Below are 27,554 nucleotides of genomic sequence, written 5' to 3' on the forward strand. Positions count from 1 at the left end.
GGCGTGCATGTGTGTGTCTGTCTGCATGGCAGTGCTGCCCAGAGCAAAGTGCATTCTCAGAGCTGCACGGAGGAGAGGCGGGGGAGCCCCTGCAGATTTGCAGAGCCTTGTGCGTGACGGATTGTTTAGTCTGCGCCAGGTTCGAGCCCTCCGGTCGCTTGTCGACACTCCACCCTTTGACAAATTCGCGGGGGGGGGGGGATTTGTTTCAAGTCTAGCCCCATGATTTGGCCGGTTTTTTTTTTTTCCCACGGGGCTGCGGAAAAGAAGTTGGAACGGTCTCCGCCCTCCCACCCCAAGGGAAAGCAAATTAAGGATTGACGGGTCCTGCTTACCACTCCTCCCCCTTTTGCCCCCACACATCCCTTTTGCCCCATCTCGGGCTAGGGGGCCAGGGAAACGGCAGAGCTTCCAGTACGAAAGCCAAAACCTGGCGATGCACGGCTTGAGTGCTACGGTTGAGGTTTTGGATGGCCTGGGTGGCAGTGGCGGTGCCAGCAGCTTCCCGGCTGCTCCCTTACACACCTTTCCGCCCTGCTAAGGCTGTGTCCTTGTCTTTTTAAATCTTTCAGATGGAATCTAGGTATCTACTCTGAGCAGTGGGTAGAGACGGTTACATCTTTCCCTTGTGGGCAAACATTTGCCTTATGAGTAACTCATCATCTGTGTTTCCTTTTCTTTCCCCTTAATCTGATTTTTTTTCCCGTTAGTAATCCTCCCCCTTTCTCCTGCACGTGTACCCCACCTCTCTATGTAGCTTTGCTCTGTTGGTCAGGATTCCACCACAAGCACACACCGATTGCAATCCCAGGGTCTGGCCTGGCCAGGATGGCTCCAGCCAGCTGGCTTTAGCGGTTCTCTCTGTTTGAAGTGGGCTGCCACCCGGCCTGGCTTGCTGGGTTAGTTTAAAAGCCCTGCATATGCTGGAAGGTCACTTTTGCATTCTCCTTTGTGAGAAAGAGATTGTGATTTGATGTGCTGTCAGAGTGGAGGGCATCATTCTGAGACTGTGTGGTTTCTCGAAGCCGTTATGGAATATTTTATGTAGTTTATTCATGCATTTTATTTCATGATTGGGTAAATTTTAGTCGCTAGTTATTAGGTATACTCTTTCATCTGTGCTCCCTGCTCCTGTGGTTAATGCCTTTGGGAAGCAAGAGAAAGCAGAATCACAGTTTGCACCCCTTTAAACTGCAAATATTTTTGTTATATTTGAATTTTTACTCAGCCCCTGTTTTACATTCTTTGGCTAATGTTTTTTTCATTAAACTTGGCAAAGTAATAAAATTGGATGGTAAATATGAACTTTTTGATTTTTAGGAATGGAAAACCAGAAGTATACATTCTAATAAATATTGTCTAAGTAATTTTTTTCTTCAAATTATAGTAAAAGCCTTCATAAATACATACTATGTTTTAGGTGAAAGTTACACAAGAGCTGAGAAACATTCAAGGTGAGCAGATGACAAAACTTCAAGCCAAACATCAGGCAGAATGTGATTTACTTGAAGATATGAGGTAAGATTACAGTAAGGAGTTGGAGAACTTCAGTATCTGCTGCCCAGAACCCTCCAGTTGCCAAGCCCTAGGATCTGATGATGGAATTTCCTTTTGGATTTCCTGCTTTCAGGCTGTAGAATTTTGACTCAGCTGGAAGTTAGAACTGGAGCTAACACAGTTTCTACAGTGTATATACACTGTGGAAAAATAAGGGCCTTAAGAGTCTGTCAGTCAGTTTGTAATCACTCAACTGGAAATTCTTACATCTTCTCATTGAGTTGTAAGTTATTTATTGGCTTTAACAATTCTAACATTTTTAAGCTGACACTTGTGGTTAGTGGTTAATATCTGGGATGAGTCAGTTACTCCCAATGAAACTATACTAGCACTGTTTGTTAAAACATGGCGAGTCTTACTTTATGTTTGAATGTGCAGTTTAGTGAGAATGATCTGTCATGTTTCACTAAAGCTACCTATGTTCATAACAAGGGAAACTCTGAATTTAATAAGACATTTCACTAACATTGTGAAAATGAATGTTATAACTGAGAATAGTAAGATGGACATGGTAGCATGCATCTGAAATCCCAGTAATCCCAGTACTTTGGAGGCTGAGATAGGAGGAGCTTAAGTTCTGGGATAGCCTGGGCTACACAAGGAAACCCTGTTTCCAAAAAAAAAAAAAAAGATACTGTAAAAAATGAGCAGAAAGTATAATTCTTTCTATATTTTTTTTTTTTTTTTTTGAGACAGGGTTTCTCTGTGTAGCCTTGATTGTCTTGGAACATAATCTGTAGACCAGGCTGGCCCTCAACTCAGAAGTACCTGCCTCTGCCTCACAAACTCACTGGGACTAAAGACATGAGCTGCCACTGCTCAGTTGGGATTATTTTCTTAAAGGAAGTGCCTTTTCCTTCCTTCCTTCCTTCCTTCCTTCCTTCCTTCCTTCCTTCCTTCCTTCCTTCCTTCCTTCCTTCTTTTGTGGGACAGAGTCTCTCTGTTGTAGTCCTGGCTGGCCTGGAACTCACAGAGATTCTCCTCTCTGCCTCCAAGTGCTGTGTCTGAAAGGCAGGCCACCACATTTGGCCTGCCACTTATTTACCAATCCCTGTAGTACAAACCTACAGTTAAACAAATATTTTTGTAAAGGATAAAAGATGATTTGCATATTCAAATAGAATAGATATGATAATAGAGCAGAACCATCCAATTCTTACTTATATAATAGCTATCAAATTGGAATTAAATCTGTAAACCATCAGTTGGCTATTTTTCCCAGAGTGTTCATATATCATGTTTTATGAAAAACTTTATCATATAGTGTCAGGATAAAATTATCTGTTTTGGATAGCTAAGCATTTTAAAGAGTCCTCCCTCCCCAGTGCTTACTTTAGACCCTTTTGTATTGAGCATTTCTTCTATGCAACTGTATTTGTAGGATCTCTAAGACATAGACATATGTTTTCATTAATTTTGAATATACAAAGATTGCTTTTCGGACTAGAAAGTGCTCTATTTCAATTCTGAATTTGTTTCTCTTTTAAAATACTTTTTTAGATTTTTTGTGTATGTGTGTATGTCTTTGTGTGTGTGTATGCCATATGTGTGTAGGTACATGCAGACCAAAACAGAGTGTTGAGTTTTCTGGAGCTAGAGTTGCAGGCAGTTGTAAGATTCCTGATACATGTGCTGAGAGTGAGAGCTGAGCTTGGGTCTTCTAGAAGACCAGGAAGTATACCTAACCACTGAGCCATCTTGGCAGCTTCTGGTTTCTCTTTCTGTCTTTCTGTTTTGTTTTCCTCCTATGGCCTCATGGTGAGGGTAGAGGTTATTTCTTTAAGTGAGGCATTGAACCCTATGGCCTTGTATACACTAAGCATGTGCTGTATTACTGGCATCCATTCACAGCTGCCACAAGCAAGGTTTTGGATTAAAAAAAATTCCTCTGCAAGATACTAAAATGATATGGTTAAAAATTCAGCTTTAGACATCTGTTAAGCCTACCTAGATATTTTAGAAGACATCTCTAGATGAAGGAAGTAATAATTTTCAGAAGGATTTCAGGAAGGAAAAGTTGGTGGGTAAGTAGAGATCTTGACTGGGGCATGTGGTCATGAAGTCCCATCAATGGTATGTTCTAAGGATTTTTTGGTTACAGTTTTTTCTCCTATTGTTCGAACTCTAGTGGGAGAGCGTATGGTCAAGAGTTGGATGTTGGAGTCAATTCAGTCTTGGATTTCTGTCTAAACTCTTTTACTTGTTAGCCATGCAGACATTTGAAAATTGACTTAATCTTTCTAAACTTCAGTTTTCTCATTTATAAATTGGGGTAATAGTGGCTTTCATTCATAAAGGTTGTACAAATCAGATGACAGTACATATAGATTGAACATATATTAAGCTAAGTTGATATTGATTGTTGCTCCTGCTGTTGCTACTGTTTGAATTCTTCCTGATTCATCCATTCTGCTTTGGATTATTATAGCAACATCCTAATTATTATAACAGTCTCTTCATGATCTCCTTTCTTCAATCGCTCTTTTGTAGTCTGTCTTCCATGTTGTTATCAGTCCCTCTTTTTGTGGCCTTCTAGTAGTAGTATAATGGCTATAGACCTCTTTTCCTAGCTTAAATATTACCATTTGGTACATCTTTCTCTTTTGGCTACTTGGGAATCTATCTATTACTCTACAGTTGTAGTTTTCCTCCTCCTCCTCTGCTTCCTTTTTGGCATCTTCATTCAGGATTTTGCTATGGAACCTGGGCTGGCCTTGAACTTACTTTGTAGACTGGTTTGGCCTTGAATTTGTGACCAATCCACCTGTCTCTGCTTCCTGAGGACTGAGGTTACAAGTGTGTACCAGCCACCACAGCCATCTCCCCTGCTTTATCTTTTAACCTGCCAGTTCTGGTCACCATTTCTACTGCAAGTTAATTATTCTCTGAGATAAAGAATTTTGATTTTGCATGTTTTTGGTTACTTCATGCATGTGAATCCTTTTAAGTTAGAGGCTAAGTCTTTATTTGTATGTACACAGTTTATGTTATTTATTTATTTCATTCATTTTGAGACAATATAGTTCTAGCTTAGCCTGGAACATATTATGTAGACCAGTTATTCTCGGACTTCTACTTATGAGTACTGGGATTACAGGCACATAAAACTGTGTCCTGCTTATGCATATATGTATACATATATGTGTATATTGTTCTATTGCTGTGAAGAGATATCATAACCACAGGAACTCTTATTAAGGAAAGCATTTAGCTAGGGCTTGCATAGTTTCAGAGGTTTAGTCCATTGTCATCATGGTGGGCAATATGATGGGATGCAGGCAGACATGGTTCCAGAGAAGTGACTCTCTCTGTTCTACATCTGGATCCACAGGCAACAGGAAGAGAGAGACACTGAGCCTGGTTTGGTCTTTTGAGACCTCAAAGTCCACCCCCAGTGACACACTTACTCTAACAAGGCCAGACCTACTAATCTCTCTGAGGTAGTGCCATTCCCTTATGACCAAGCATTCAGATATGTGAACCTATGGGGGGCCATTCTTATTCAAACCACCACAGTGTGCATGTATGTGTGCACATGCATTGTGTGCCTTTGCAAGTGAGAGGTTGATGTTGGGCATTTTTTCATCTTAACTTATTTGTGTAGTGTGTGTGTGTGTGTGTGTGTGATTGTGCGGGTGTGTGTGGGTATGTGAATTGAAGTCCAGAGGTTTTTGTCAGGTGTCATTCCTATTTTATTTACTGAAAGGTAGGTTCTCTTGCTGAACTTTAAGATCACCAGTTAGAATAGCTAACTAATCAGCTTGCCACAGGGATCCTCTGTCTCTGGAATTACAGACAATTGCCCTGTCTGCTTGGCTTTTTTATGTGGACGCTCTGAAACCTGAATTCTAGTTCTTATGCCTGTCAAGGACTTTATCCTGGAAATCATCTCCTTAGCCCCTCTCCATCTTATTGCTTGATATAGGGTCTCTCATTGAACCTGGAGCCCATTGATTTTGCTAGACAGGATGGCCAACAACTCCCAGGGATCCTCTCGTTTGTCATTTTCTAGGCATGGACTTCCATATCCTGCTTTTACATGTGTGCTGGAGATCTGAACTCAGATCCTCATTTTGTACAGCCCCACTATGCTATTTGACATAAATTATATCTCTATTATATTTAAAATGTATCTGGGCATGGCTTATAGTTCCAGCACTTGGGAGACTGATGCAGGAGAATTGCCATGAGTTTGAGGCTCCCCTAGGCTCATGGCAAATGTTAGACCAGATCAGACTACTGAATGAGACCCTATCTCAAAAAACTAAAACCCAAACCAACCAAATAAGTAAAAATATACTGCAGAGTAGTGTACTGGACATTAACAGAATATTTTAAAGAAATCAGTACAGTCTTTTTCACTCCCATATAATTGTAAATAGTATATATTATTACTTGCTAAAACATGTTTTTAATGCCTCTCTGTCTAGTGTCTGTCCTGGTTATAGATGCCTTTGGTTTGACACATTTTGTGAAAATAGGTGATTATGTCATGTGTCATCAGATATTGCTACATAGTTTATAATGAACTTCCTTTTACTTACACAGAACAAACAAAAATTTTCTATAGTTTCATGTAATGGGAAAAGCTCTCTGTTCCCTCTGTGGAAACATTATCCCCTATCTAGTGTGATAGCTCTGTCTGTGAATATTCTTAAGAATACATTTTAAACTGGCCATTGTGGTACACTCCTTTAATCCAGGCACTTAGAGGCAGAAAGGAGGCAGATCTTAGGCCATTAGGCCAGCCTATAACATAGTCAGTTGTTGGATAGCAAGGGCTATGTAGAGAGACCCTGTCCCAAAAACAAGTACATTTTATGCATTTTAAGCCAGGCATGGTGTAATGTATCATGCCTCTAATCCTAGTTCTTGGGAGGCAGAGATGGAGGAACTCTGAATTTGAGGCCAGTTTATCTACAGAGTAATCCCAGGTCAGTTAGGACTACATAGTGAGGCACTGTTTCAAATAAAACCAAAGCAAAAAAACTTGAAACAAAATAAACATTTTTAAGAGCTGGGCATGGTAGCACATATATGTTAACTAAGCATTTGGGAGATTGAGGCAGGATTGCAGAAGTTTGAAGTCATTCTAGGCTACTTTGTGTATAGTTCAAAACAAAAAAAACCAAAAGCTTTAAAACCCAAAACAAACATTCATTTGGATGCTGCCTGGGCTACACTGTTAAAAAGTTTTAGAAAAGCAAAACCAGGAGCTGGAGATATGGCTTCCTGGTTAAGAACACTTGTGTTCTTGCAGAGGACCCGTGTTCCATTCTCAGCACCAGCATGGTGGATTATAACCTTTGGTGGCTGTAGTTTGAGTGGATCTGACACTCTCTCTGGCCACTGTGGGTGGCTGCATGCATGTAATGTCCATATAGTCAAGCAAAACACTCATACATATATATATATATATATATATATATGTATATATATATATAAATGATTCTTTAAAAATAAAACCAGATAATATGCATTTTATAGAAATGTTTCATTTCCACAAGAAGAGCTAAGATGTGATTGTTTTTATGCTGCTCATAAACTCAGTAAACCCTATAAAACAATCAGATAAATGAGACATCAAGGGCTGGCGAGTTGGCTCAGTTGATAAGAGTACTTGTCACTCTCCAGAGGCCCTGGCTTTGGTTTCCAGCACCCACATAATGTCTTACAACAATCTGAGTAGCAGGCCCAGGGAATCCAGTGAACTCTCTGACCTCCATGGGTACTGCATACATGTGGTAAACATACACATGAGCAGGAAAAAAAAAAAACACTCATACACATAAAATAAATAAATCTTAAGAAAAAAAAAGAAAAGAAAATCTCACTTCACTATAGGGTTGTCAGTTGGCTTAGCAGGTAGAGTCACTTGTTGCTAAACTTAACAGCCTGAGTTTGATCCCTAGGACCCATGTGTTGGAAAGAACTGACTCCTGCAAGTTTTTCTCTGATTTCCACATGCCAGCTGAGGCACATACAGGTGAAAGTAGATTGGTAGATTGGCTTCTAAGTTTATTTAACATAAACAAGTAGCTGTTGATGGGTTTAGAAATGATAGAAGTCAAGGTCTGTCTTGTGAGCTGGGCATAGTGACACATGCCTTTAAACCCAGCACTCAGGAGTCTGAGGCAGGCAGATAGATCTCTTTGAGTTTGAGGCCAACATGGCCTATGGTCTACGAGGGAGCTCCAGGCTGTCTAGCTAAGGCTAGTAAGACTCTGTCTCAAAAACCAAAATGAAACAAAACAAAAATTTGTCTTGGGTATAATTATGTACTTTAAGCTAGGTCTAACCAGGAGAGATGGCTTAGTGGTTAAGAGCACAGGTTCATCTCATAGAAGACCCAGCTTCTATTCCCTGCACGCACATGGGGGTTCCTAACTATTTGTAACTCCTGTTCTAGGGTATTTCATGTCCTCTCAAGGCCTCTCCAGGCATAGCAAGAATGTGGCACACAGTCTTAACATTTTGGCAAAACATTCAAACACACAAAATAAATATTTATTAAAACAAAACTAGGTCTAACACATCAATCTTCAAGCAATGCTAGACTTGACAATCTATCACAGCTCTATTTAAAAAAAACTGTCTTTTGGGACTTCATTGTAGCAAAATTAGCATATATATTTAAATTTAGTGACAATAACAAAGGCTTTTTATCAATATCCATTCAAAGCATTTGAAGATATTTAAATGCCAGCTGAACAGGTTTTTCTGCTTGTTTGCTTTTTCGTCTTTGAGGCATATAGATACGTGCTTTTTTACTGTGAAGCATAAAAGAGAGGTACAGGATAAAGAGTTAAGATCTGTATTCCTAGTATTGCATCCTTATTTTTGATTTGTTGTCAGAAAGTTGTATGAGTAACTAAGCAATAGTTACAAAGAAAAACCATAAATATCAATTTACAAAGCATCATTTTTTTAAAGCAAACAATACATATACAATTCAAACCTTTATAAAATCACAATTTTGAGAACCTATTTAAAAGCATGGGTCTTTTCACTTTAAACCTTTAGAAAGTATAAGATTATATATGGGTTTTTAATATGTTATGTTAGATGTATTGCACTGTGGTCAATACATTAGTAGATGTATCTCTATTGTTAAGTATCTTCAGGTGTTGCACATCTATGAATTAATTTGGAGATAAGTACTGTGGAAACTTTAATTTCATTTGATTTTCTTTTAATTCTGACTTAAAGCTGTCATGATAACCTTTTTTTTCAGTGTGTCTACTTAAGCTAATACAGAAGTAGCTCTGCATTAATAGCAGGTGACTTTTGCTACATTGAAAGATGGATCTCAAAGTAGTTTACTCTCTAGTAGTAGAATACAGAATTTCTTGCTAAAACATCAGTTTAGGTTTCTGCTTCCTTTCCTCTCTCTTTCCCTCCAGTGTAGCTTCAGTACTTAAGAACCTGTCTGCTTAACAGTTTCTGGAGTTTGGAACATTTCAGTTTATTCAGATATTATAAAACTCCCAACTGGAAAAAATTTAAATTGTTTTTTAAATAGGATCTTACACTATAGCCCAAGCTGACCTATATAACTCATGGTAATCCTCCCGATTTTCCTCCCAATTGCTGGGATTCTGGGTATGTGTTATCATGTTTGGCTTTATCTTTTTAACATAAAGAAGCGAATGAATAATAAGAATGCTTTTGTTTTTGTTTTTTGAAAGGACCTTATTGAGCCTTCAAGGTAGCTCAGTGGGTAAAGGTGCTTCTTGTTGAGCCTAATGATTCGAGTTCCACTTAATGTTTGAAGGGAAAGACCAACTCTCAAGCCTGATTGGCCTAGGGACTCCCTATGTGGCTGAAGGTGACCTTGATCTGCTCCTCCTGCCCTCTGCCTTGATAGTGCTAATAGGCTGGGACATCATGCCCCATTTATACAGATGAAGCTTTTAGGATTCTAACAGGAGCTAAAGGGCAAACCTAAGATATAATGAGATGAAAATGGGAGGATTTTATGCTACACGCGGCGGGTCCCACCCCTACTCCCTTCTTATCTTCCGGAATTTGAAGGGAGGAGGCCAGTTATGAGACTATCTTCCTCTGCTGTCCTCCCTCTTCTGCTCATTTCTTTCAGAGGGTGAATTTGGAAATTCATGCGTTGGGAGTGAATTAAGAGAAGGAAAGAACTCACTGGTTGTTAATCAAGGACATTCCATTCTTTGGGGAGATTTCATACTGAAATTTCCTGTTGAAATTTCCTGTTAACAATGAAAAAGCATACTTGACTTTTTGTTGTTGTTTTAAGACAGGGTCTCCCTACATAGTCCTGACTGGCTTGGTACTTGGTATGTGTGTATGTTAGGTCAGACCTGGAGTGATGTCCCACTTTTACCTCTTGAATGTTGATATTACAGACATTTGCCACCATTCATAGCCTGCTTTATTTATTTATATATTTGTTTGTTTGTTTGGTTTTGGTTTTTTGAGATAGGGCTTCTCTATGTGACAGCCCTGGCTTTGTAGACCAGGCTGGCCTCAAACTCAGAGCCACAGACAGAGATCTGCCTGCCTCTGCCTACCAAGTGTTGGGATTGAAGACTTGTACCACTACCCAGTGGCTAATTTACTTTTAAAAAGTTTATTGTTATTTACTTATTTTCCTTCCTATTCTCCAAGGCCTCAGATCAAGCAAATTTCTAAATACTAGAGACTATGTTCTTTTTTTAAAAGCATAGTTTAATCCATATGATCTTAAATTAGAGTATACAGGGACCCAAAGTAAAAACGATTTATTTTTTAAATAAATGTTCTTAGGAGATCATTATATATGGAAAATAATTTTGTAATCATATGTTTATTAATTAGTTAAATGTTCTTTTTTTTTTCCTTTTTTCCCCCCCCCCACAGGGTTTCTCTGTGCAGCCCTTGATGTCCTGGAACTTAGTCTGTAGATCAGACTGGCCTTAAATTCACAGAGATCCTCCTGTTTCTGTCTCCTGAGTTCTGGGATTAAAGGTGTGCACCACCACTGCCCAGCTGTTTACACTTATTTTACTTTTTAAATCTTTTATGCTTTATTTTATCATTACTGTATGTATGAGTATTTTGCTGACATGTATGTCTCTGTAACACATTTGTGCCTGGTGCCTCTGAAGATCAGAAGAGGGCTTTAGCTCCTCTAGAATTTGGGTTACACATAGTTGCTAGCTATTATGTGCGGGATTGAACGTGGGTCCTCTGAAAGAGTAACAAGTACTCTTAACCACACAGCCACATTTCCAGCCCTGCATTGTCTTTTTGTTTGTGTGTTTGTTTTTAGATACAAGGTTTCTCTGTGTAATCCTGGCTGTCCTGGAACTGACTCTGTAGACCAGGCTGGCCTAAAGGTGTGCCTCTACTACTGGCTGTGCATTGTCTTTTTTTTTTAAATCTGTGTTTCTCAGGCCTTAATGTAAGAAACTCATCAGGTGTCCTCTCTGTTGAATTACCTCTCTTGTCAGTTGTGCATTACTAACCCAGTTTTCTTTTATTATTTTTTCATCCACTGAGCTGTTTTGTTTTCCTCTGGAGATTGAATATGCTAGGCAAGAGCACTACTACAGGGCTATAAGCCCCGGTGAGGTTATTTTTCTGTATGTTACGTTTTGTGAATGGTTGAAGTAATGCAAAGAATAAGCACATTGTAGAACAGAGTTTGCAGCTTAGCTCTCTTAATTGACTGGGTTATCTTGGACAAGTTACAAAGCTTTTCCCAGCCTGTGCTTTATATATGTAAAGAAATATCAGTGTTTACTTCTTTGTGTAAATTAAATGAGATGTGAAACACCAAGCAGATATTCAGTTTTGGTAGCTCCTCTTGCAGTTGAAATTGAAGTCTGGGGAGAAAGTCTTAAGTTGATAGTAGAAGTTGTATTTAATCAACTATAAGAAACACTTTTTGTTACATCTTCTTAAGACGTATCCTTGTTGAGACATGGTTGGCTGTGCTGTAGTTGTCATTGTTAGTGCACATAATGGCAGAAGAGGTATCTGTTGATTTGAATGAAAATTCCAGATAATGCTTGGAATAGAAGTGTTGTATCCAGTGGGCTTTTGATAGCCCATAATATATGGTGTGGGGAAACTTGGGATCTTTAACTAATATATAAGAAAGTGATTCAGATCTGAGTGTAGTGGTTTATATCTTTAGTCTCAGCACTTAGGAGGCTGAGGCAAGTGGATCTCTGAGAGTTTAGTCTCCAGAATCCAAAAAGCTAGGTGAGATGGTATGTGCTTATAATCTTAGCACTGAGCAGTCAGACATAGGTAAATCTGGGGCTTCCTGGCCAGCCAGCCTAGCCAAATTGGCAAGCCCCCAGGCCAGTGAGAGACCCTGTCCCAAAAGATAAAGTGGATAGAATATAATAAATAAACTACAACTCATGTGGACTTGTAAAACATATGTGTGTGTGTGTGTCTGTGTGTCTATGTGTGTATTACATATACCACACAGAGTTATTTTGCATCTACTATTTTAATTATCAAAAATAACCTATAAAGTACTATGATCACTGCAGCCAGAATATGTGGGACTTGTTAAGTGACCTGTGTCCGGTCCTATATTTAATAAAAGACTAAGCAGTAGGGCTGATATTACAGTGGTAAGAATTGTAATCTTCTCATTACAGAAGAATGACATCCAAGGCTGTCCTCTAGCCTTGGAATGCATGTATGCTCATGTACATGCAGTGCCTGCCTCCATGGTAATGCATGCATATATGCAATTAAAAAGTGACCCGCTCAGAATATAGTATATATATATGTATGAAACTGTCAAAGAATATATTTAATAAAGAAAGTGATTCAGAAAAGTTCAGCTCAGAATGTGAGCAGTTATGTACAAGATAAAATTTATTATGTACAAGATAAAATTTATTTACATCATAAAACACAACTGTATAAGTTTAAAAGAGCTCTTTTAATAAGTATACATACAAATTTCAAGTGATCAAGATGATCAAGTGTTACATCAGTTTAACCAGCAACATTTTTTCTTAGTGGGAAATAAATTGTTATGCAAAGGGTCCTCTAGAGGAACAGAACTTACAGAATGAGTGTGTGTGTGTGTATGTGTCTGTGTGTGTGTGTGTGTGTGTGTGTGTGTGTGTGTGTGTGTGTGGTGTAAGGGATTTATTAGAATAGCTTTCAGGCTATGTCTAGCTACTCTAACAAATGGAAGGTCCAACAATTCAGTAATTGTCTAGTCCATGAGGCTGGAGGTCTCAGCTGGCTCTGATGCCAGTAAAGGAATATATCTGCCAGAGAGAGAGGTTGGGTGGCATACACGCAGGGGAGTAAAGTCAAAGAGTGAAGAGCTTCCTTCTTTCATGTCCTTTATGTAGGCTGTCACCAGGAGGCCCAGATTAAAGGTGAATCTTCCCACCTCTAGTGATCTGGATAAAAGTGGGTTTTCCTACTTCAGATGATTTAATTAAGAAAAATCCTGCTGGGTGGTGGTGGCGACAGCGGCGGTGCATGCCTTTAATTTCAGCACTTGGGAGGCAGAGGCAGGCGGATTTCTGAGTTCGAGGCCAGCCTGGTCTACAGAGTGAGTTCCAGGACAGCCAGGGCTACACAGAGAAACCCTGTCTCAAAAAAACCAAAAGAAAAAAAAAAAAAGAAAAATCCCTCATAGGTTTACCTATTATTGCTTGGGTTTTAGTTAATCCCAGATATAGTGAAGTTGACAGCCAAGAATATTCATAACACTAAATAAATTTAAATATATGCTTTCAAATTATGCTTAGTCATATAGGTAGGAGTTTAAGAAGATAAAACCAGCAGAGGAGAATATGCAGTTTGAAAAGGACTGTTTTAAGAAAATTTTTCATTTTTTCAGTCACTGACTACTGCTTACTTGAATTGAAAGAGCCATGGTTTTAGTAATGCCTCTTCCTATTGCTATTGAATGGCTTATTAATTTATAAGACATTACTTAATAGATCTTTATATCTAAAATTTAAAGATTTGGGTTTTGTTTTTGCTTTTAGATTTTAGATATGGTCATCATTGTAGCTTAATAATTTAGACTTGAATGGAGAATTCTCTTCCAAGCCAAAGGGAATTAAATTAAAGGATAGTAAAATTGTTCACCACTAGGATTAAGCATACATGTGTGTTGGATAATTTTGGGGGCAATCTTCCCTGGCCTGCCAAGTGAGAATGAAGATCTATGTTGGTGGGGTAAAGTGATAGACTGCACCAAGCACTGTGTAGATGCGTACCATTGTAATACCAGCCCTACTGCTTAGTCTTTTATTAAATATAGGACTGGTCACAGGTCCACGTACCCTGGCTGCAGTGATCATAATACTTTATAGGTTATTTTTGATAATTAAAATAGTAGATGCAAAACAACTCTTGTGTGGTGTATGTAATACACACACACACATACACACACACACTCACGCATATATGCTTTACAAGTCCACATGAGTTGTAGTTTGGGTAATGAGAACATCAATCGAGAAATTATGGCCTGTGACTATCTCCTAAAGAGTTAGCTTGTGGATTGAGAATTGCAATGGACCCAAAGATAAACCCTTCCTAGTTAAAACCTCTTTAACTAGGATCAGAGGCTCTTGGTACTTTCTCTGTGTAGGTAGTGATTCTTTTCACCATTGCAGGGTTTACTCTGTGTAGTCCTGGCCATCCTGGAAGACACCTCAGAGATCTGCCTGTGTCTGCCTCCTGCGTGCTTGGGTTTAAGGTGTGGGCCATCACACCCAGCTCTTCTGTCCTAATTCCATAAGATGATATATGATAGGAGAGGGGAAGACAGTTTCTTCTTATGCAGTTGGTCCATTTGTGGTCTCCCCTCTCCTCCTCCCTAACCCAGGTCTTCTTTTTTTCCTGCCACTCAGGAGAACAGTTTTAACTAAAATACTCTATTATTTGCATGATAGAGATATCAAATTTGGCCAAATTTGATAGAGATGGCCAAATTTATTTCACATGCCCATTCTTAACCTGTTGCACTGGTGGCTGAGAATGTGATACTCTTAGATTGGGTCTTTACCAAGAAATGAGTAATGAATGCAGTGACAGTGGTTTCATTACATAGCTGCTTGCCCTGATTGCTGCTGGGCAAAATGGGCAACAGGGATCCATTTGCAATTTACCATTACTGATTCCTATGAAAGTATCAATGTATTTGGGTTAGAATACCAGGGACGTTGCTGGAATTCTAGTTGCCTTAAATAGGTTGTAAATCATGGATTCCATATAAATTATTTGTATCTTTAAATCTCTTTGAATTAGGTATCTTAAGCTAGGAGGAGGGTACGTAGTGGCCAGTAAGTCAGTGGGCTCTTAGGAATTTCCTTTTAGGAATATAGTAGTGGTTAAAATTTTTCTGGACCTTTGATGGTTTACGGAAGTGTTGATCTAAGAGCCCTTTAGGCAAGTTTGTTTTTCTCACTTCCTTTTACTTCTTAGGTGAGAGGTTAGTGAAGTGGCTGGACAGAAAGTCAGGAAAGACAAATAAGTAGACAGATCCTTGTCTGGATCATTTCCCTTCAATAACAGAGGATTGGCAGTTCAGTCTTGAAGGATGAATTGTGAGGGAGTATTTTACCTGAGGAGGCCTGTTTGAGGAAGTTGGTGTTTTCCTTTGTAAATCCTTGAAATACCCATTAGAGTCCTGGAGTTGTCAATCATCAGGATGACTTGATGCATCAACAGCTGTGTGTTTTCAGCAAATGTATTGTTTCTACAGCTGTAGACTTTCTGTCATAGGTAGGGCAGGACTAACTTAGGCACTAATAGCTGATACTTTATTTTGCTTCAGTATATTGTTTGAGCATGCTTTATTTTAATGTCCATTTAATCTTCTTTTTGGTATTCATGTATGAATTTCATCACCCAAATGTATGTTGTTTTGTGAGTTTTGAAATAAGGAAATCAAAAGAAAATGTTATATTTGGTATTATGAAAGAGTACTATTATGTCTGTGGTTCAAGGAATCAATTGGGGTATGTGTGTTCTCTGGATTATATTTTGGTGATGTTTGTTTTTCCTCTCTGTTGGCTAGATGAGAGCAGTTGGCAGAGACACTTGCTGTGCATATATCCTTTTTTGTATATTTTGAATTTTTAACTGTGTGAATGTTACCTATTATCCAAACTAAAATTGAATGACCTAGTAATACAGATAAATGTTTTACTGCAAGTCTGTTAAACATAATGTACCTTAAATGTTTGTCGCAATTATTGCTGAAATTTAACTTTTGTCATCTAATTAGTATTAGCGAAGTTATTCTTCCTTTCTAGTGAACTAACTCTCATCCCTCCTTCCGTCTGTCCTTCCTTCCTTCCTTGATCCAACTGGCCTTGAATTTGTGGCAATTGTGAGCCTGGCTCCCAAGTGTGGGGATTTCAATGTGTGTCACTGTGCTGGGCTAATGGTTATTTATTTATTTATAAATATATTTATTTATTTACAGTGTATGAGTACACTGTAGCTGTACAGATGGCCATGAGCTATCATGTGTGTGGCTGCTGGGAATTGAACTCAGGACCTCTGCCGGCCCCTCTCACTCTGGCCCCGCTCACTCTGGTGTAATTCATTGTAGCTGTCTTCAGACGCACCAGAAGAGGGTGTCAGATCTCATTATGGGTGGTTGTGAGCCACCATGTGGTTGCTGGGATCCGAACTAAGGACCTTCGGAAGAGCAGTCAGTGCTCTTAACCTGCTGAGTCATCTCGTCAGCCCCTGGGCTAATGGTTATTATTTACTTAATTCATTAACAATTTAAATTATATTTACCCATTTATTTTTTCCACTCTTGATGTGTGGTATGAATGTGTATGTATGCATATTTTTGCATGTATATGAGTTCATGTGTATTTAGTATGAGTATGAGGGTGCAGGTATATGTACATGTGTGAGCATGCATGTGGAGGCCCATTGTTAATGATGGGAAGCATCCTTGATTGCTCTGCCTTATTCTTTGAGGCAGAGTTTCTCAGTCAAACCCAGAGATGGCTGATGTGGCTTGTCTTGTTAGCCAGCATGCTCTGGGGATCCCTTCTCTCTGCCTTCTGGGTCTAGATTTCCAGGTGTTCTCATCTGTTTATGTGGTTTTCTGGAGATCTGAAAGCAAGCACTTTAACTGCTGAACCATCTTCCAAGCCCCCACATTTATTCATTTATATATCTATTTATTTAGTCTGTATATGTGTGTGTTCATGAGCAAACACACGATGGTATACATATAGAGGTCAGATGACAACTCATGGGAGTCAGTTCTTCCTCTCAACTATGTGGAACTAGGGGATGCCAACTCTGGTTGTCAAGCATGGCTGCAAGTGCTCCTACCTACTAGGCTATCTTGCTGGCCCCAAACTAAGTTTTTGATGGAAGATAAATCAGAGCCATTTGTATTGATACATATCTGTACTCCTAATACTCAGGCTGAGACAGAATTGTTGATTTGAAGTCAGCTTTCGATATTTGTGAAATCTTGCCTCAAAAAGAAGAATGTACTGTAGTTTTCTTTGGAGGATAGGCTAAGACTTGACTAGGAAGTACCATGGGTGGGGAGGAGGGTGCTGTCTGGAATGTTACTGTCCTATATCTTTACTGGTGTTTAGGTTCTATAGCTATGATTGTCACAAGTATGATAATTTATACACAATATTGGTATACTTTTTTGTATGTAGCTTATCATAATAGGTAAGAAAACATTGGACTACAGTGTTTTAGGAAAGACTTAGGAACAAGTGTTTTTGTGTGTATGGTTTGCTCTAATTTGTTATATAAACAGTTTGCACCAAAAGTAAAATGTATGCATGGATAGTAAGAGGGATACAGGTATATGTTAAAGCAAATATTATGAAATGTTACCGCAGAACTTGGGTAGAGGCTCTATGGGTGTCAGCTAAAAATTATTTTGTGTTTGAAAAATTTCACAGTTAATTGTTGGGACTTTCCTCTAACCATCCTGCTTGTGTTTGGGAATTAAAGTGAAGCAAAACCACCTGTAAAACATTAGAGTAGACTTGTACTGAAAATTACTAAATATGCAACAACAGTGAGTGTTGTATGTAACAAGGGGAGTAGGGCTAGGTGTAGCTCCGTTATACAACATGTACCTAATATGTGTGAGACCCTGAGTTAACATCCTAATGTGTACACCCCTCCCTTTTACTCCCCCATATTAATGTATGTGGTGTGGTTCTTACTGTTTGAGACAGGGTCTCTTGCTTTTTAAAATTTGTTTGTTTGTTTTAGGTTTTGGGTTTTTGAATCTTTTCGAGACAGAGTTTCTCTGTGTAACAGTTCTAGCTATCCTGGAACTCACTCTGTAGACCAGGCTGCCTTAACTCATAGAGCTCCACCTGCTTCTGCCTCCCCTGAGCCGGAATCTAAGGTGTGCATGTACCAACATGCCTGGACTAGGCAGCCTTGAATTCACTATAACCCATGCTGGCCTTCAGCTCATTATTTCCGTACTATTTCTGCTTCTTGAGTTCTGGGATTACAAGTGCACCATTATCTGGTTCAATGAATTTGTCAGAAAGGAGAAAAACACTAAAAAACTTGTTGATTTTAGTGTTCATCTCAACAAATTAGAAAAAAAAAACCCAACACAACAGAAAATGTGTTAAAAAAAAAAAGTTACAAGAACTGGTAGGGTAGCACATGCCTTCTGTTTCAGCATGTAGGAGGCTAAGGCAAGAAGCTTGGAACTTCCAGGCCAACTGTGATATGTAGGGAGACTGTATTTAAAAAAGAAACCTAAAGCTCAGCTTACCAAAAAAAAAAAAAAAAAAAAAAAAAAAAAAAAAAAAAAAAAAAAAAAAAAAAAAAAAAAAAAAAAAAAAAGTGGGAAAAGAATATTATTTTAAGTCAGGGGGTACTGTCTATTATCGAAGACTATCAAAAGCCTGTTGATACATGTTTATGTATTGGTGATGTTTAAAAGACCTTTCATAAAGGTCATAAAAAGACAAATATAACCCCCTTTGGTGGTTAGATTATGTTTTGGCTTGGCAAGACTATAGTAAGTACTCAGTTACTTGGTCAATTATCAATCTCTGTGTTGCTGTGAAGGAATTTTGTGGAAGTGGTTGACATTTACAGTCAGTTTACTTAAGGAAAAGAGATTACCCTCAATGAAGTTAGTATGCCTTATTCAGTCATTTGAAAGGCCTTAGTAAGAGCAAAGTGGAAAGCTTCCAGAAGGAGTTCTCCTTCAAGACTGGAGCACTAATTGCCACCTGAGTTTCTAGCCTGCCAGCCTGCTCTACAAATTTCAGACTTGTCAGCACCCCCAGTTGCATGGACCACATTCTCAAATCCCTGTATCTCTTTATCTGCCATTTACCTGTGTCTCTTCTTTTTCTCATTCTGCTGAAGAATGCTGACTAATTTACTCCTCAATATCAGAAGACAGGAAAAAAGGACTAAGAGTACAGGATTAGAAAAAACAATGTTAAATTTCCCATCATTTAAAAACAGTAAGGATCTAAGCATGGAGGTACATGACTGTAGTTCTAGTGTTCCAAGGCAGTCTGGCTACAGAGTCAGGTCCTGTCTCAAAGCAAACAAATAACGCACATACCAGTGAGGACTGTCTGTATGGATTCACCTGAGAATAGATACAAAATCTGAGCACTAATAAGAGTTGAGCAAGGCTGCTAGCTATAATAAAATGAACATTGCTTATATACACTAGAAACTACGATTTTATACAAGTAGCAGAAAAATGATTCCACTTACAAGAGCAGTAGTAAACACTGACTCATGAGGACACTTGAGATTAAATCTGTAGTGCTGTGCCAAAACTTTATGGAAAGAATAAAAAAATAACTTTTTGAAGTTGTAAAAGAAGACTTGAGCTAATGTAGAAATATATACTAATCCATAGATGAAAGACTCATTTAAGCATCAGCTCTCTAACCTATAAATCTAGTGGAATTCTAATATAGAAAAGACTTTTTCCCTCATAAAGTTTTTGAAACAGATTCTAAATTTAAGAAATCTGAGAACAGTTAAGACAATTCTGAATATCAGATGATATGTGCAAGAATTACTTTATTAAATAAGAACTTGGAGTGCTGTTAGGACAAGAGATTTTTATTGTTTTTATAGACAGGCCATGCTGGTAGGCTGCTTCAAATAAATGTGTTTCTTTTTGTTTGCTTCTTTATCCTTTTTTCCCTCTTCTTTTTTGCTTTTCCTTAGACAAGTATTCCATTTTACTATGTATCTCTGGTTGACCTAGTACTTTCTATATACATCAGGCTGACCTTGAACTTGCAGCAGTCCTCTAGCCTCGGCCTCCTAAGTGCTAGTGCTAGGGATGTAGGCATAAAGCCATGTTTGGCTTTATTCTGTTTATCACATGAAACTGTAATATTTTTCTATTTTGAATTTCACTACTGATTATCCTAAGCTCTTGTGTTTTAATTAATGATTTGTTTTTGAGCAGGGTTGAGACTGATCTTGAACTTCCTCTGAAACCAAGACTGGCCTTCCACTCCTGGTCCTCATGCCTCTGCCTCTGTAGCACTGGGATTGTAGGTGTGTGCCACTGTGCCTGACTATACTGTTTTTGACCTCTCCACCCTATCGTTTTCTTCTGTTCAGTAGAAGCAGAGTAAAGTGATATTACCTTGTGTGCTATTTAATTGCACCAGGTGTAAAGTGTACATGGTGTTTCTCACTGATGCCAAGAATTGAGCCAAGTGAGCTGGGCTGGAATTACACGGATAGCCACTAGCTTCTTTATTTCAGCCTGCATTTAAGATGAATTCTGTGTGTGGTTGGAAAGTGTGACTGTCAGATCCTTGGGAGCTGCTATTTCTTGGTTTTGTGTTTTTTCCCTTTTAATTTACAGTAGTAGTATTTACTGAGACTTTAAGCATCTAGTTTTAGACATTGTAAAAAGGTTACATGGGTGCTTTTAAAAAATTAAAAGGCTAGCCAGTCTTTGTGGTCCATGATTTTGCTCCTACAGGCGGCAGAGGCAGAGTTCTATTAATTCAAGGCCACTCTGGTCTACACAGTGAGCTCCAGGACAGCTAGGAAGACATAGACCCTGTCTCAAAAAACAAAACCCCCAAACAAACAAAAACGCTATCACAACTCTTTTCTGGAGAATGATTTGCTTAGCTTGGGGAACAGTTAGGAGAAGAGCATGTCATATGGCTTTTTATAATTAGATTTAGATTTAATGAATATGCAAAGTAAATTTGTACAAATATAAAATGACATAAAGGGGGGCTAGAAAGATAACTCAGTGGTTGGTTGAGTGCCTGCTGCTGTTTCAGTGGATCTTAATTACTTTTCAGGATCCATGTTGGGCAGCTAACTTCAGCTGCGGGGATAATGTCCGTTTTGGGGTTGCTTGCACTTTCATGCATACACAGATACTCATATGTACACATCAGTAAAAATGAGGAGTCAACAATATGAGGGATGTTGGTAATTCCTTTTTAGTATTTTGACACTTTTTAAAAAATGAAGTACATTTTTCTTCACATGAAAGGAACATTTTACATTCTTTATGTACATTGATTTTAATTTAATTGAAAAATTTTGTGTCAATATAAAGCTTAATGCTCGTGGATATAAAAACTGTGTAAGAGAGGTAAGTACTGGGCCTGGTGGTACACGCCTTTTAATCCCAGCATACAGGAAGCAGAGGCAGGCAGATCTCTGTGAGTTTGAGGTCAGCCTGGTCTACATATCAAGTTCTCTGCTATCCAGGAGAGAAAGGGAGTGGGGAAACAGAATGCTGGCATTTTCAGTAATGTAGTAGTAAAGTGGATAGGTGTTTGGGAGTATAGAAAATGTTGCTTAGTCTAGACTTGCAGCAGTCCTTCAGCCTCAGCTTCCCAAGTACTAGGGATATCGGCATAAAGCCATGTCTGGCGTTATTCTGTTTATCACATGAAATTATAATATTTTTCTATTTTGAATTTCAATATTGAGTATTCTAGTTTCTGAGTATTCACTACTGAGTATTCTAGTATTCTATTCTGGTTACAGTTAGTGGTTTCTGTAAGAGATGATACCTAAATTAAAACTGATTGGACCTCATAAAAATGAGGCTGGTCAAGTTTTGAGAAATGATAAAGCTTTTGTGTATACTTTTAGTATTTGTGTGTGTGTGGTATGCATGTGTGTGTGTGTGATTTTCTTGTTACTTTTGACAGTGTCTCTCATTTAACTCAGAGCTTACTTATTCAGGTAGACTAGCTGTTTAGCAAGACCCAGTGATTCCCCATTTCCATCTCTCCAGGACTTGGATTTTTACATGAGTACTGGGAATCTGAGTTCAGTTCCTCATGTTTGTTTGCAAGTTGAACCATCTCCCCATTCCCAACACATTAAGAAAAAGTTAGTGTTTGGGGGTTTTTAAGTAGCAGGGACATTATTGAGGACTTTGTTGTACATACAGTAAAATTCATCTCCCCACCCTTTTGTTTTTCAGAGGATGACTCACTGTAGCCCTGGCTAGCTTTGAACTTGCCGTGTATGTAGATCATGTTGGCCTTGCACTTTCAGAGCTCTATCTGCCTATGCCTCCAAGTTCTGGGAATAAAGGCATGTGTTTTAATTAACTAATTAATTAACTGATGAATTTTCTGGTGCTGGGAGTTGGACCCAGGGGCTTGGATTTATTAGGCAATTGCTCTACCACTGGGTTCATGTACACGGTTTGTTTGGCGTGCCGCTTGGTTTCTCAGTTGAGAAAATACCTCCATCAGATTACCTGTGAGAAAATCTGTGGGGCACTTTCCTGATTAATGATTTATGTGGGAGGGCCAGGTTCACTGTTGGCAGTGCCACTTCTAAGCCGGTGGTCCTGGGTGATATAAGAGAGCAGGCTCAGCAGATTGGGAGGAGCAGGCTAGTAGTCAGTGCTAGGATAACAGATGTGTACTGCTATGCAAAGCAGCAAGCATTATTTTTCTTCTGGTCCGCCCCTCTCCCCTTTTATTTAAAATGTTCTATTTTTTTCCTCCTATTTTGTTTTTTTTGAATGTGGTGGTTTTTCTCCTAAAGCATTTCTTAGCTCATTCTTTATGCTGGCACACCTTATTTTATTGTGCTTCAGAGTATGTTGTTTGTTTTGTTCATCTTACAAATTAAAACTCTGAGGTTCGATATGGTAGTGTATGTCTATAGTTCCATCTACTTTGGGAATGTCTGAGCCTATGAGTTTAATGCCAGTCTTGGCAATGTAGTGAGAATTTATCCTCCCCTCACTAAATAAAATAAGGCACAATAAAGTAAAAGTAAATTAAATTTAATGAAAGGTTTGTGATAACCTGCTGTAAATAAATCAGTTGGTACCATTTTTCCAGAGGCTTGTTACTTTGTGTCTCTAGGTCAGATTTTGATAATTCTTGAAAAAAATCAACAACTTTTCCATTATTGCTTATATACTGGTTGAAGTCAGTGACCCCTCATGTTACTATTATATTTGTTTTGAGATACCATGAACTGTACCCACATCAAATGGAGAATTTAATAACTATTATATGTGTTTGACTGCTCTGCTGATCATCTGATGCCATGCCTTTTCATTTTCTGGACCTTCCTACTCCGGACTATATGGAAACCAGCCAGTTGAAGGGAGAGGTGCATTTGTTTCTCTTGAGGGCAAAAGCTAGAAATGATTAAGGTTAGTGGGAAAGATATCTTGAAAGATAGGCCTTTTGTGCCAAGCTGTTACTCCAGGGGACACAAATGATAGGAGACAGGGAAAGCACAGAAGCCTTTTTGCTTTAGAGTAAGTTCCTGTTGTTTGCATAGGTCACACCAGCCACTGCATTATCCAAAGCCTTATCCAGAGCCTACCCTACTCCCTTCAAGTCTATGAACACTGGGAGACCTGAAAAAACTGCAGAGGAAAATTTGAAGCGAGCTATTTGGCTCATGACATTTAAGAAAAAAAGCCATCTTTATGCTAGTAAAGGAAAAAGCATCCAAGGAAGCTGCGGATTCTCATGGGAAAGCTACAGAAGGTAGAGCTAAGACCACTGAAGAAGGTAGCCACACGGAACGACTGGCTTTTGAGGTAAACAAAAGCCTTACATTGGAGGAAACCTAAATCTAGTACCTCCATAGCCATGTCGGCCTTTAAAGCTTCAGAGGCGGACTGCTGTGTAGGACCTGTTGCAGATGGTGACTTTAAGTTGGAGGGAAGGCCTGGGGCCTTTAAGAATTATACTATATCTCTTCTGCCTTTTGTGGAGAGCTATAACAAGAGCAACAAAAAGCATGCTTCTTTGACTGTTTTCAGCTTCTGTTGGGATACATTGCTCAGAAAAAAGTATTTCTTTGAAAATATTACTGGTCAGACCTAGATGAGGGTGCCTATATGTGTTCACAGCCCTTAGCAGGCAAAGGCAGGGATAGGGAAGGGATTGAGGTTATTCTGGGTTACTCGACAAGACTTTATCTAACAAGCAAGCACCTGTATCTCTATCCAGACGCACATGTCTGTGGATGGATGGATGGATGGATGGATGGATGGATGGATGGATAAGTGAGTAGGTAGGTTTGCTCTGATTGGTCACAGTATTCCTGGTCACCCAAGAGCTCTGAGGAGTAAAACAACATTATACTTTTTTTTTTTTTTCGAAATGCTAACATAGCATTCACTCTGCAGCTTATGCATTGGGGAATAATTTTTATTTTCAGGGCTTCTGATTTAAGAGATGCATTTTGTAAGGCCATATTTATTATAGTTCTGATAAATTTGAACTAAATAAAATGAATACTTTCTGTGAAGAATTCATAATTCTAGGCCTTCATTTTTTCCATTTTTTAAATGTATTTTTCTCTCCTATATTACATGCCAACCACACTTTCCCTTCTCTTCTCTCCTCCTAGTCCCCCCCCCCCCAAACTCCCCAATCCACTCCTCCTCCATTTCTCTTCAGAAAAGGCAGGCCTCCCAGGAATATCAACTAAACATGGCGTATCAGATTGCAATAAAAGTAGGCGCCTCCCCTTGTATTAAGGTTGGACAAGGCAACCCAGTGGGAAGAAAGGGGACTCAGAGGCAGATAAAAGAGTCAGAGACAGACCCTGCTCCCAGTGTTAGGAGTCCTACTAGGAGACCAAGCAATCCAACCATAACATACAGAGTTAGGTCAGTCCCGTGAAAGCTCCTTGATTGTCAGTCCAGTCTTTTTGAGTCCCTGTGAGCCTATGTTAGTTGATTCTGTGGGTTTTCTAATGACTAGAGATAACACTGATGTGACAAATTAAATTTTTAAAAGAAATTTCCAGTCAGCAACCACTACCCTGATAATCTCTTCTCATGTGCTAAGTAGAGCTTCTACCTCTGAGCTACATACACAGTCTGTTAAGATTCTCTATTCTAGATGCCATTAAGAACATCTGTATGAGGCTGGAGAAGGTTCAGAGGTTAAGAGCGTGGAGTGGTTCTCAATATGTGGGTTGTGACCCCTTTGAGGGTCCAGGAGTCACCAAAGACCCTTGGAAAACTCAGAAAACCAGATGTTTTCATTATAATTCATAGCAGTAGCAAGATAATAGTTATGAAGTAGCAACAAAAATAATTTTATGGTTGGGGGTTGCCAAAACATGAGGAACTCTATTAAAGGGTCACAGCATTAGGAAAGGTTGAGAACCACTGTTTTAGAGGACTTAAATTCAATTCTCAGCACCCATATCAGGTGGCTCACAGCCTCCTGTAACTCCATGTCCATGGGGATCTAATACCTCTTGCCTCTGGGGGCAAGTGCATTTGTGCATGCGTATACACATTCTCTTTCTCTCTCTCTCTCTCTCAAGAGTAAATACAAAGAAGATTTGTATCTGGGTATGGTGGCACATGCTTATAATCCCAACACTCAGGTAGTTGAGGTAGGGAGGTGAGGAGTTTGAAACCAGCATGGGTTACCAAGGCAGCCTCCATTCAAAACAAACAAACAAACAAACAAACAACTAAAGAACATTCACGATTTAGGGAGGTCAGCTCTCAGGGCATCATACATTCTAGGCAAGCACTCTACTACTGTATGGCATATATCCCAGCCCTTTTCATTTTATTTTGAAACAAGGTCTTGCTAACCTGGCCAGGCTGAGCTCCTACTTGTGATCTTCCTTCCTCACCCTCCCAGGTAGCTGGGATTATACTATACCTGGCTTATTTTGAAAATTTGCTTTCTTAGTATTTAACTATTAAGTTAAAAATATGCCATGGGGGCTGGAGCCAGTGGAGTCGTAGAGAAAAGAAAAAATGTGCAGGACTTAAAAAAAATATGCCACAAGTACAAAATAGTACATTAGTTATTGAGATCATTCTAAAAGTTCAAGTAAAATTACCATATGCTCTAGCTGATCTACTTATATGTGTACAAGATAATTTAAAATACACATCTCAGGCCAGCAGATGACTCAGTGGATAAGTCCTGATGAACTCAGTCCAGTCATCAGAGTTTATATGAAAGTCGAAGTAGGGAACCAATACAATGAAGTTGTTCTCTGACTTTTACATTGTGTTATATAGCAAGTGTGCAGCCATACTATGTGTGGATGTTTATGGCAACACTTTTTAATAGCTAACATGTGGGAACGACTCAGATGTCTTATCACTAGATCAAGGGATAAACAAAATATATAATGTGGTGGGATATTATTCAGCAGTTAAAAATAGGTGAAGCATTGATAACACATTACTTGGACGAATCTTATAAGTTAAATGTGGTTGGGAGGATGGCTCAGTAAAGCACTCACAAGCATGAGGACCTGAGTTCCATCTTTAGAACACATGTGAAATTGCTGGGTGTAGTGGTACATGTAACTCCAGTACTGGGGAAGTAGACAGGAGGATCCCTGGGGCTTGCTAGCCAGCCAGCGTAATCAAATGGGTGAACTTCAGGTGAATTGAGAGATCCTATGTTGAAATAGGTGATACCTCAGGTTTTCCTTTTGGCCTTCATATGTACCATGCTTGTGCATGTACACATGTAAATACACATAACACACATTTTTTTAAAGTAAGCTAACTGAAAGAATCCAGGCACAAAAAGTCACATATTGTCTTATCCCTTTCATGTGAAATATATAGACTAGGTAAATTTGTGGAGACAGAAATTTACATTAGTGATTACCAAGGGATAAGAGAAAAGAGTAGGAATACAACACAGGATGATAAGAAGTTTGAAAATATTTAAATTAAATTAATTGATTTGTATACTCAGATTAATAGTCTCAGTTCCTTTCTGTTTAGGATTCACATAAACATTTTTCTTCCTTTGAACGTGTTTATGTAGGTTTATTTTGTGCATATGTATATGGACATGTGTGGCATGGCATGTGTGTGCAGGTCAGAGGACACCGTATGAGTGTCAATTCTGTCCTACCTTGTAGGTTCTGGGGATTGAACTCAGGTTGTCAGGCTTGGCAGCAAGCACTTTTGACTGATGAGCCATATTACTGATCCAGATGTCCTTATTTCAAGATGAATAATAGTTAAGCCTAAATGATTTAAATATTTGCTTTCTTTTTTTTATAAAATATGAAAAATCCCACTTTTTGTAGTGTAGAAGATACCACTACAGAATAAAGTGGAGCAGTCTGCAGATGACCTAAGGAACCACTGGCTCTTTGGAAAAATCCTACTTAGAAAATTTATTCACAGGTTTTCCAGATGTCTTTAGAGGTGAAATGGTAGGTCAGCCCACTGTAGTTAACTTCCTTTGCTTGGGCATTCACCCTCAGTAGGGAGATAACATATTTGGTAACATTAGTAGCCCAGTCTTAGAACAACAAGATTCAAAAAGATATCTTTCCATGTTTTTGAATATATGGTTAATTTTTAAATGACTTTTTCCTCAAATTTAGTTAGAATTCTTACTGGATATCAGAAATTATAGGATGAGAAAGGAAAACAGCCGGGCGGTGGTGGCGCACGCCTTTAATCCTAGCACCTGGGAGGCGGAGGCAGGCGGATTTCCGAGTTCGAGGCCAGCCTGGTCTACATAGTGAGTACCAGGACA

At 38.9% G+C, this 27,554-nt stretch overlaps 1 protein-coding gene across 2 annotated transcripts in view; it reads left to right on the plus strand.

The window, feature by feature from the left end:
- Window positions 1-27,554, plus strand: part of Fchsd2 (FCH and double SH3 domains 2) — a 184,679-nt gene that overhangs the window by 879 nt on the left and 156,246 nt on the right. For both annotated transcript variants that reach the window (XM_031387572.1, XM_031387573.1), the window contains exon 2: window positions 1,421-1,518. In XM_031387572.1, the coding sequence (XP_031243432.1) occupies window positions 1,421-1,518 (98 nt within the window). The remainder of the gene's footprint in view (window positions 1-1,420; window positions 1,519-27,554) is intronic.

This window comes from Mastomys coucha, unplaced genomic scaffold (genome assembly GCF_008632895.1).
Source record: "Mastomys coucha isolate ucsf_1 unplaced genomic scaffold, UCSF_Mcou_1 pScaffold21, whole genome shotgun sequence".
NCBI lineage: Eukaryota > Metazoa > Chordata > Mammalia > Rodentia > Muridae > Mastomys > Mastomys coucha.